Source organism: Takifugu rubripes, chromosome 3 (assembly GCF_901000725.2).
Source record: "Takifugu rubripes chromosome 3, fTakRub1.2, whole genome shotgun sequence".
NCBI lineage: Eukaryota > Metazoa > Chordata > Actinopteri > Tetraodontiformes > Tetraodontidae > Takifugu > Takifugu rubripes.
In genome coordinates, this window is record NC_042287.1 from 853,770 (window position 1) to 865,997 (window position 12,228).

Sequence of the window (12,228 nt, forward strand, 5' to 3'; positions counted from 1 at the left end):
TCCTGTCCTGTGGTCCTCTGAGGGTCAACTAACCCGGGAACGGCACCGACCCGTCTCTAACCCGGCTCCGGCTGCTGGAGTGACGCGTGTGAAACAGGATGTGATTCAAGACCCTGAGAGGAAGTTAGCAAAGGTTTGTGCTCCTACAGTATCTATGTCTACAGTGCGTCCCTGTGGGGGAGGGTCCCGGTTTTACAAGGCACATTAGAACCAGAACCAGAACCGGTACGCTTAAAAATGAAAGCTGCTTTACAGTGGGGAGATGTCACAGCAGCCACTCAGTTCATGAGTGTTTCTATGGCTTCTCTATAGATAACTCTGTGTGTGTGTGTGTGTGTGTGTGTGTCTGTGTGTGTTTTGATGCCTTCGTTCCCTTGGTCCACTTCCTAAACGGTGTCCTCATCCATCCGGGCCACCTCATCGACGGTGACGGCGGCTGGCGGGTTTTTCTCCTCTGTGTCCTCGTTTGATTTGGATGGAGAGGGAGGGGCTAGCATGGCGGCGCGCTCCTCTTTAGGCTCCTCCCTTTCTCTCTTGGCCTCCTCTTTCTTCTCACGCTCCAGCAGCCGGTAGTTGATGCTCATGCCGATGAAGAGGATGACGCTTCCGATCATCAGGATGATGCCAGAGGAGATGTAGGTGTAGTCGTAGTGGTGATAATAGTTATAGAAGCTACCTGCAGACGCACAAACGAGAGCGGTTGTTTCAGATTCACCATGGAGGAGGGTGCTAATCTCCCCCTTCTGTTGCTAACGCTAACGGATGCTAACGACGCTAATGCTAACAGATCAGATCTGTCCACCTGGCTCTCTACTGGTTCTGATGTGAACTGATCGTTTCAACGTAAAGTTTTCTTACCCGTCATCGGTGGGCCCAGCAGAACCGGACCACATTCCACGATGGTGACCAATCCCACGGCCGAGGAGAACCGTGTGGGCTCCGACCATGGTCCATCAGCGTCTCAAACAGACGGAGCTCAGCCAGCCGAAGGCGAAACCGAAGAAGATGGCGTAGACCACGAAGCCAGTGTAGCTGTCCGACAGCGGCGCCAGAACGTGGCACAACTCCATTATAAATGATGGCGGGCCGCAAAGAAGTACTGGATCCTGGGTCGGACCCACTTGGTGTTGGCGAGCATGCCCATAGAGGGCCGGGCAAACATATCAACAAAGGCCAGGATGGACAAGAGGAGAGCGGCTTTCTCCTTGCTAATGTCCTTACTCTTGGCGTAGTTGGACAGGAAGACGAGTGGAGCGAAGAGGCCGAAGAACACGACGATGTTGCCGCTCAGGTAGAGCAGGAAGCCGCGATGTTTGAAGAGCGTCAGGTCCAGGAAGGAGTTGATGGTCTGCAGGACCGTCTTCTTCGGTGGTGCCTGAGGGGAAACTGCCGCCTTCCCTTCGCCATTCTCTGAGTCGGGCTTCGGCGGCTGAGGTTTGGGTCCAATGGGGCGCATGAGGGAACCTGCCACGCAGCAGTTGAGCAGAAGACCCCCCAGGATGAGAAAGCTGCCTCGCCAGCCAAACGTATCATACAGCCAGGAGTTGAGAGGGGCCAGCGTGGACAAAAAGACGGGGCTGCCGGCCATGGCGATGCCGTTGGCAATGGGCCGACGCTTGTAGAAGTATTGGCCGATCATCGTGAGAGCGGGATTCAAGTTAAACGCGAGTCCCAAACCTGGAAATGTAAATCAGGAGTGTCGAGGTTTATTCCATTCATGTGATGTCACTAATGTTAGAGAGGATGCATGATATCGCATCCAGTGTTACAGAGAAGATGTGATGTCATTGGTGTTAGAGGATGTGATGTCATTAGTGTTACAGAAAGGATCTGATGTCATCAGTGTGACGGAGGGGAAATTATGTCATCAGTGTTAGAGGATGTGATGTCATCAGTGTAACAGAGGGGATGTGATGTCATCAGTGTTAGAGAGGGGATGTGATGTCATTGGTGGTGACCCCTGTAGAACCCTGGAGAACACTCACCTCCCACCACTCCTATGAAGAAGTACAGCTGCTCCACAGTGTTGCAGAAGGAAGCAGCGACCAGCCCTGATCCTGCCAGACAACCACCAAATATGATGATGGGCCGACTGCCGAACTTGTTCACCAGGATGCTGCTGATTGGTCCTGAAGAGGAACACACAGATTCAAACTAGCTGATATGGAAGATGTTGGTAATGAAAGAAGAAAAGAAGCATTTAAAAGGATGTTACAAACATCAAACCATCAAAGCTGGAGAACTCGTTTCGCTGAAATCCCCCAGCTGGCCAGCAGGGGATGCTATAGCAACCATTTCAGAGGGAGGATTGTGTAAAAGGGGTGGAAAGGTCAAAGGTTTGTGGAGTCATAGAGTACAAGGTATGGAGAGGAGGGAAGAGAGGGGAAGAAGGGAGGAGAGGAGAGAAGAGGGGAGAGAGAGAGGGAAGAGAGGAGAGGAGGGGAGGGAAGAGAGAGAAGAAGGGGGAGAGGGGAAGAAGGAGGAGAGGAGAGGAGAGGAGAGAAGAGAGGAAGGGAGAGAGAGAGAGAGAGAGAAGAGGGGAGAGAGGAGAGGAGAGGAGAGGAGAGGAAGGGAAAAGAGGAGGGGAAAGGAAGGAAGGAGAGAGGAGAGGAGGGGGAGGAGAGGAGAGGAGAGGAGGAGAGGAGAGGAGAGGAGAGGAGAGGAGAGGAGAGGAGAGGGAGGGGGTTGCGTGCTGAGTCTGTGGACTGGATGGTGACGTGGTCACATGGTCACATGGTCGGAGGCTGACGCTGACTCTGCTGACGTCAACACTAGTGTTGCCTACAGCCGCTCCAACGCTGCACGCAACCACATCACATCATGTTTTATCAAGTGACTGACAATAATTGATCAATCACACCCTTAAACAAATAAAACACTCCAGTTTTATCTTCAATTCCAGCACAGACAAATCCATGAAGGTGGATCGCCGTGTGTGCCTGGTTCGAAGGTCTGGCTGCGGTTGGGATCAATAAACCACCAGCATTTCCTCATACCACGCATCCACTGAGGGGGCGTGGCCACAGATAATGGCGATGACCTTTGACTATGCTCACAAGTACCAACTGATTCTGCTGCCGAATAATTGTCAAAGCCGTCGCTCCCAATAGTTCAGGTTACAACGCTCCCGCCCTCACTCTCGCTCTCCTCCTCGCCCACGCCACGGTTCTGCGGCGCTACAGCAGAGGCCCCATGTTCACCATGACCACCAAATACCAGACAAATCAAAGAACAACACACAGACCGTTGCTACTACTGATTACAACTGTGGTAGTAATCACTTCCTGTTGTGGTGCCGGCTGACAGGAAGTGGGTCAGATTTTCCAGTAAAGGTCCATTTATCCCCTCTGCCCCAGTATAACCAGTCATTTATCCTCTCTGTCCCAGTATAACCAGTCAGTTACCCTCTCTGTCCCAGTGTAACCAGTCAGTTACCCTCTCTGTCCCAGTGTAACCAGTCATTTAGCCTCTCTGCCCCAGTGTAACCAGTCATTTATCCCCTCTGCCCCAGTATAACCAGTCATTTAGCCTCTTTGTCCCAGTATAACCAGTCAGTTACCCTCTCTGTCCCAGTGTAACCAGTCATTTAGCCTCTCTGCCCCAGTGTAACCAGTCATTTATCCCCTCTGCCCCAGTATAACCAGTCATTTAGCCTCTCTGTCCCAGTATAACCAGTCTTCTACCCTCTGTCCCAGTATAACCAGTCACTTACCCTCTCTGCCCCAGTATTTCCAGTCTTCTACCCTCTCTGTCCCAGTAGAACCAGTGTGTTCTTCCCCTCTGTCCCAGTATAACCAGTCAGTTACCCTCTCTGTCCCAGTGTAACCAGTCATTTATCCTCTCTGTCCCAGTGTAACCAGTCATTTATCCTCTCTGCCCCAGTGTAACCAGTCATTTATCCTCTCTGCCCCAGTGTAACCAGTCATTTATCCTCTCTGCCCCAGTATAACCAGTCTTCTACCCTCTCTGTCCCAGTATTACCAGTGTGTTCTTCCCCTCTGGCCCAGTAGGACCATTAACTCACACACACCACGTCTCTGGGCTCTGGCATGCTTCCTTGTGAACTGGATCAGGGTCCTGAGAGCAGAACAAACAGCAGAACCTGTGAACGTTCTCCAGACTCACTGATGAGAACCGACGTCTTTGTTGTTGTCCAGCAGCTCAGACAGGAACGTTCCCTCAGATATTACATAAACTACCATCTCTCTCCCTCCATTCCCTCCTCTCCTCCCTTCTCCTCCTCTCCTCTCCCCTCGCCTCCTCTCCTGTCCCCTCCTGTCCTCTCCTCTCCTCTCCTTTCCCCTCCTCCCCTCTCCTCTCCTCGCATCCTCTCGTCCCCTCTTCTCCCCTCCTGTCCCTCTCCTCCTCTCTTCTCCCTTCCTCTTTCTTCTCCCTCCTCTCCTCTCCTCTCCTCTCCTCTTCTCCTCTCCTCTCCTCTCCTTCCTCTCCTCTCCTCTCCTCTCTCTCCTCTCCTCTCCTCTCCTCTCCTCTCCTCTCCTCTCCTGGCTCCTGTTATGCAGGCTGCTCTAACTGGGCCAGACCCAAACGGGCCCACATAGAGCAGCACCACGTCCCTCAACAGTCCCACACTTCTCCACAGTGCTGATGACATCATCACAAACGGCCAAACCATCTAAAGGATCTTTTAGCTCTGTTCTCCCTCCCAGACCAGCAGAACCTTCAGACCCACCAACACCAGAAGGAATTACTCAGAACCAATGACCAGAACAAATGAGGAATATAACAGCCACAAACTGAAACATCAGGTTTGGATCACATGACCACCGAGTCCTACCTACAGGAACCGGCAGCGGTCCCAGCGGCTGACGGGTCCGGGTGTACGTGTTCGATCTGTCGTTTCCAACAGCCAACCACCGTGACGTCAACCCCGCTTGTGAAAGCAGAGAGAGAAAATAGAAATAACATCTGTCTGCTGTTGTGCAACCACATCCCTCTGCACAGACCTGCAGGCTCCAGTGAGGAAGAGGAGGGAGCATCACCTGTTCTCTCGGCCAGGTGAGACGGACCCACCTCCAGACGCGTGAGAACATTAGAGGACAAGCACAAGGCTGTAACCACGGTGATGACAGTGAGGAGGCCAACACCAGAGCAGATGTAACAGAACTCTCAACACCATCCAACCACTGCCGGTGGAGACACGCCACCGAGAGGTCTCACCACACGCTCCACTTCCTGTTGCTCAACATGTTAGTAGTTTGTTTGCTTGGGTTTCACTGGTAATGTTAGCGGCACCCCCAACCTGTCAAAACAAGATCTTTTGGCTTTCAGGTGACAGGAGAACGTCAGGAAGCGCTACAATTTATAAGGCCCGAGACCCTTAGCGTTTGCTATGCTACATGCTAACATCACAGCACAGAACATCAGCCTATTCTGGGATGCACTCACCTCCAGCGTACATGACCGCTAGCATGATGGAGGAGATCCATGAGACCTGGCTGGGTGTGGCTTCAAAGATGGCCTCTATCTCTTTGAAGAACACTGTGATGGACTTGGGAAAGGCGTAGGAGAACCCGATGGATATGAAGGCTCCAACCACCACAGCCCAACCCCAGCCACCCTCTGGAGGGGTGTACCCCTGAGGCCCGCCCAGTGCTGGAGGCATGTCCACTCAAGAGGAAGGACCAGGTGAAATCCAGGTGTTCTGAGATCTGAGAACCTGTAGGAGAAACAGCAGAGAGGAAAAATACTGTAACAATGATTAAAACTCTTATTTACACCTTTAAACCAGTGGGGAGGAGAAGGACCGCAGAGCTGAGATGAACACATGGAACCAGAAGATATCCCCAGATTGAATCACAAGGAACCCAATCAGGGCAGAGTCAGAGGAGCAGCAGATCTCTGTCCGGGGGGAGGTTGGAGGACAAGCACCTGTGGAGCCTTCAGGGGTTGAGGGTCTCAGTCTTGGGTAGTAGTGTTCTACTCTCAGAATGAGGGGGCATCTGTAGACCAGAGAGAACTGGACAGAAGATCCCCTGTAGGACACATGCTGAAGCTCGATCAAGCCTGGCTGGTTTGCCTGCTGAGAGTCTGATCCTCCCGGGTGGTGGAAGAGGTTCCTCCAGCTCTGGCCTGGCTGTTCCCAGCCCTGAAATAACCGCAGCACCTCACTTACGCGGATGGAAACATGAGGAATCTGTTGAAAGACCCTCTTTTTACATTTGAGCAGACAGATAACGGAGCTATTTCTGGTTCCCTTGCCTCCACTCTGCTAGGACATTTACCTTACATAGCCTCAGAGTCGGAAAAGGACCCTCGTGACTGCTGAGGAAGCAGCCAGCTCAAGTGTGTCCTCGCTCTAAGAGGACGCCACAAACAACCATTTCTCTTCAGCTACGCTTCCATCAGCTGAGATCACGTCATCGTTTCGCGTGTTCACGCCGACGCAGAAGGGCTGGAGCCTGGCCGTGTTCTGACTGCAACAGGCCGCCAGCAGAAACCAGGTCACACTCCAGTTCAGGTCGTTCCGCTTCAGAGTTTCACTTCATTTCCTGCCTGGTGCAGAGCAGTGAGAGGAAAAGAGATCCAGCCGAACAAAGATCAGTTGTTCTGGTTTCAGAACTGAACGTTGGCTCTGCAAGGAGATCTTTGTTAGCCCAGTAAACACGACAAGACAGTCCAGGCCGGGCCCGGCACAATGATGCCCTTCTGGGCTGGCAGGACACTTAAATCAATTAAAGCTGCAGCCACAATGTTTATAACGAGAACTTCCTTCATGAGTATCCTGGTGCTCCATCAGATCCACCAGCAGGAAATGATCTCTGCAACCTCAGCGACGGTGTGCGTGTGCTTGTTCCAGCAGCAGCGACGTTGGAGGCGTCTCCAACGCTGTTCTAACGATTTGGGCTTTAATTACAGAGATCCTGTGCTGTACTGGGCCCGGCCTGCAGGGGTAGCTCTCACCATTCCGCTGTGGAGCCACATTCCAAGCCGCTATCTCTCAAAAAATCTCTTCAACTGTCCTCACGCTGCTCGGAACCATGGGCTCTGTGAGATTTACGAGCCTGGAATGGAGCAAAGCTCCCCCAAAAAATCTGTTTCTGCTCCAGCTGGAAGGAAACTCTGGATTCACAGCTTCACGCAGAAGAACCCAAACCAGGAGAAGATGACATACAATGATGCACATCAGGGTGGACAACCTGGTCAGATCTCCACAAAGCCCAGAGTGGTGACACCAGGATAACATTAATGAGCGTGCTCCGAGGAACTGGGAGAAGCTAAACTGGGACCAGCAGCAGCCTCTTCCCAAGGTTCTGACCTCTGATGCCCACCGAACGTTTGGCGACTACTGCTGCAGAAATTCACCAGCTCACATGATCAAACCAGGAAGTAGAACACCATGAGGCCACGCTGCGGACAGTGAAGCCACGCCTCATTTTTCACTCACGACCTGCTTCCACTGATGTGGGCTGAAGGATCCCCTCGCTCCCTACGCCCAGGTCATTTTATTCCTCCCACGTCCTTCCAGCAGGAATGTGCTTCAGCAGGCTCCTCAGATCCCCCCTCTCCGACCACCATGGCCGCTCCAGCTGCATTCCTCTGATAAACTGGAGCCTTACGTTTGGCTGTTGCCGACTTCTCTGTGCTGCTGCCTTGAAGGACATCCCAAGTCACCATCTCGTACGTGCAGCTCAGTCAGGTTCGTTCTCCTCAGATGGTTCACTCACCAGGTAAAGAAGGTCAATGGAGCCAAACAGGCAGAAGGGCTTCCATTCATCAAGACCAGCCTCATCAGGAACCAACCTTAATGTTGTTAATGAACTGAGGGTTCATTCAAAGCTCAGCTGGCACAGAGCCGCCACCCGTCCTAATTACCACAGTGGCCAGCAGCTGATCCTGATCCCGTAGCTCAAACCAGAACCCCACCAGTCCAGTCCTCTGCAGACCGTCCACATGTGAGTGCAGGGGAACCTCCACACAGCAGCCATGAAACCATCAGAGCTTCTGGATCTTCTGGATGCAGGAGATCAAGAAGCTGAGCTTCATCGGGGAGTGCAGATGTTCTGGAGTAGAGTATGACCCAGGTGTGATCTGCACCGGCTGGACCAGGCTGGACACAAGACGCGAAGGGGGTGGGGAAGATTCATGTGTGTGTGTGTGTGTGTGTGTGAGAGAGTGAGTGAGTGAGTGAGTGAGTGAGTGAGTGAGTGAGTGAGAGAGAGAGAGAGAGAGAGAGAGCAAGAAGCAGGACAAGTCTTGGAGGAGCCCTTAATGAGGCCTTTCATTCCTTCTGCCGAGTCTGATCACCTGGACCAGCTTCAGCACATGAAATGGGAATGAAGAAAATCTTTACTGGTGTCCACCTGTCCCACAGTCCTGGTGTCCTCCTGTCCCACAGTCCTGGTGTCCTGCTGTCCTCGTGTCATGCTGTCCCACAGTCATGCTGTCCTCGTGTCCTGCTGTCCCAATTTCCTTGTGTCCCGCAGTCCTGGTGTCCTGCTCTCCCACTGTCCTGGTGTCCCGCTGTCCCACAGTCCTCTTGTCCTGCTGTCCCCATGTCCTGCTGTCCCAATGTGCTTGTGTCCCGCAGTCCTCGTGTCCTGCTGTCCCACTGTCCTGCTATCCAACGGTCCTGGTGTCCTGCTGTCCCAATTTCCCTGTGTCCCGCAGTCCTTGTGTCCTGCTGTCCCACAGTCCTTGTGTCCTGCTGTCCCACTGTCCTTGTGTCCTGCTGTCCCACCGTCCTGTCCAGACTGTAAACACCCACGTGACCCACTAATAGAAGTCCGATCTGGGACTGTTGAACACAGACTGACTGCGAATCCGAGTCCCGATACACCGGGAATACTGACGCAGGTATGGGTCTCAACCTCAACCCTTTAGCAAGTCACCACTGAACTAGACTTTACCCATCAGCCCTTTTGGGGCTGATTATCCAGTTTTAATGAAGCGATAACGATCCTGCCACGGGAGGCAGCGATGTCTCAATAATAACTTAGTTATTACCTGTTTAGGCTTGTGTTTACTGAGTATCAGAGAGTATTCTTAAGCCTTTTGGCAATGATTGACTATTCCTGCCCTAAACCGACTGAGCTGGGAAGGTTAAACATCAATGACCTCTAGAGGTCGTTCAGGACTGGCCAGATATAAGGTCAAAGGTCAATCAGGACCAAAATAACACGATACAAATATAAAGTGGTTTGAACCATGAGTCAGTAGTTAGTAACATCGTCATGCCCAAACAAAGGTGTCAGGTAAAACAGATAAAACATGGTGGTGTGGAACTGGACCGGGAAGGAGAAGGTTCAGGGTTTCAGGGTCGGACAGAACGGTGTTGTGGCAGCAGGGGGAGGTGCTAGGTACCGAACCCCAAGCTGCTCACACGGGACCAAGCAAAGAGCTGCCTACTCGTCCAGGGGTGGACCTGCCTTCACCTGTATGCAGCTAGGGTGGGCTTCACCCCCCCCCTCCTCAAAAGAGATAAAGTGGTCCAGAGAAAGGAAAAAAATCTAAACATTTGTTCGGATTAAACCGTATCGGCCCAACCGTCGCAGCTGACCAGACCGGTATCGGCCCGATACAGGACCCGGTATCGGCCCGATACAGGACCCGGTATCGGTATCAGGAACCCATCAACATCTGATTGAGGTTTCCTCGGCTTAGCACCGTTTCTCATTGATCTGCGATTTACGCAAACATGATTTTGAAATGCTCACACCGAACATACATGCACTCTCTGTGTGTGTGTGTGTGTGTGTCCTGAGCAAGACTAGCCGTCACTCTTCAGGAGCTGCATGAAAGGCTGAAAAAAGAGGAAGGATCACTTCTCAGCCCTCCCAAAAAGAGAAAGATTACAACGTTTCCTCGAGTTAATCTGCAAAACTGCTTTATGTCTGAGACAATTAAAGTCTTATTATGGAGCTTTAGACATAATTCCTCTGCTCAGATTAACCCTGGCAGCATGAAGTGATCTGACCTCTGCCCCCTCCCCCCCCCACACACACACTCTGATCCAAGTTCTTCAGCTGACTGAATCAGCCAGATCCTCCTGAAGACACCAGACTGGATCTCTGGATTTTTGGGACCCAACTGGAGGAACGCGGATTGTAAAAGAGGCCCTGCAGGAGGTTCACAGCTTCAGAGGAACTGTCCACACATCTGCTTCTACTTTCCCTCTTCAGCAAAACCACGTCTCAGATCCATGGGGAGCACGGAGCAACACACACACACACACACACACACACACACACACACACACACTCAGACGACACACTAAAACGATAGTCTGGGACATTGTTCAGATGTTGTGCAGCTGAGCTGGTGGCGTCCCATCACTGTCAGGAGACTTTTCTGTCTCCTCCAGACTTAACTGGGACTTCTTGTCCTGGAAATGGTTGATCAACAGGACAGATGAGGCCAACCCACTCTAGTCTGCTGTGAGAAAAGAACCGCCACACTGGACCAGCACCAGTCTGGGGGGGCTCCACTCGTGTCAGGGGTCATGCTGACCACAGCGGTAGCCTCAATAAAAAGGTCCCGTTCATCAGTCACTCCGCTATTCTGGTTCTTTCCAGGGTGTCCCCGCCTGTTACAGCCCTGAACCGACATCCATGCGGGTCTGGGTCTGCTTTGAACCGCAGACTTGTCACGCAACAGAGCCGCACGTGTGAACATGTGGACCCGATCATCGGTAAAAACCAGCATCCGCAAACAGTGACCGGTGGAGCCGGTAACCCCCGGAAGAGCCGGTAACAGCGGCAGAACCGAACCCAAAGCGGCGTTTTTCTTCAGAACCCGGCCGAATCAAAGCGTTTGCTCCACCTCTTTGTCTGTGCGCCACACCGAGCCGGACCGGTGCGCCTCTCCACCCCCGACACACTCACCGTTCCTGCTCCGACGTGCTCCCGGAGGTCCGCTTCGCTTCGGTTCGGTTCGAGTTCTCTCTTCTCCCGCCTGCGTCTCCTCACAGCCGCGTTCGGTGATCCAGCAGCAGTAGCAGCAGCTCAGAAGATCACACACGCACACGCGCGCACACACACTACTGTGTCCTGCCGCTGAGCTGGTAATGATGACACAGCCGCGAGCGCGCATGCGTACAACACCAGCGGAATCTGAGCACAGGCACGTGCGTGATTCAATTAGAACGCTGCAGGGAGCCACGCCCACATTCACATCGTCACCAGTACACTTTAGAACTTATCACAACGCGCGCGCGCCACATTCATTTATTAATTGATACTGAAAATGAATATAAGCTGGTTGTATATTTAGTTGTTCACATATTTTTAGACTTCTTATTTTGATTTTTGTCGGTTGTTGTACAGACATTTTTGTCGGTTGTTGTACGCGCGCGTTGTGATAAGTGGGCGTGTGTGCGCGCGCGCGTGTGTAACGTTATTAACTAAAATGGAGCATCGTTTCGAAAAATAGAGCTTTGATTTAATCACGCTGATTTAATTTGATTTAATTTGTTTCTGTCCTACCACAGAGGAGAGGCGCCTGGACTTGCTAATGCTATGCTAATGTGTTTGCTTCAGTGTCCCAGCCAGGACTGTCCATTGTTATCCAAATAACAAAGCATGGGGGACAATGGACATTAAGGCCGCCCTCAACGAAGAGAAGACGTAGGATGACCAACAGCAGTGGAGATAATGGTAGCAACAACTTCCACAACCACCCCCCCACCTCCGATCTCCGCTTCCTTTTAGCCCCCGTCCTCCTGTCCTCCTGTGACAGCCCCCATCACACCTTCTCCCTCGTTAGCATTCTCCATTGTGATGAGCTCTCCCCTCCCCCGTCCATCACCTCTACTGTTCTCTACTGCTGACATGTGACGAGACAACAGCCCCCGGGTGCCCCCAGCCGGAGCCCCCCAGCTGTGTGGAGTATCTCACCCTGTCCTGTTGTGTTGCCCCTCGTTCCTGCACCAACGACCCCGTGGACGACTGGCCTTAGCAGGGACCTCCCCCCTCCTGAGACGTCCTGCTGTAGCTCCAGCCCATGCTCAAGGCTGGACCCCCGTCACCCCCAACGAGGAGCGGGAAGTCATGTACTACCTGATCACTGTGTAATAATAACAATCCAACAGTGTAATAACAACAATACAACAGTGTAATAACAAAAATCCAATAGTGTAATAAAAACAATAGAATAGTGTGATATTAACAATCCAATAGTCTAATAACAACAATAGAATAGTGTGATAATAACAATCCAATAGTGTAATAACAACAATAGAATAGTGTGATAATAACAATCCAATAGTCTAAT

At 52.0% G+C, this 12,228-nt stretch overlaps 1 protein-coding gene across 1 annotated transcript; it reads right to left on the reverse strand.

Moving 5' to 3' along the window:
- Positions 1–355: 355 nt before the first annotated feature.
- Positions 356–5,645, reverse strand: mct1a (monocarboxylate transporter 1a). Its single transcript, NM_001246296.1, is given in 9 exon segments — positions 356–676; positions 859–934; positions 936–946; positions 948–968; positions 971–1,062; positions 1,064–1,083; positions 1,085–1,677; positions 1,986–2,129; positions 5,407–5,645. Coding segments are annotated over 9 exon segments (1,464 nt in total). The 5' UTR covers positions 5,624–5,645; the 3' UTR covers positions 356–386.
- Positions 5,646–12,228: the final 6,583 nt, after the last annotated feature.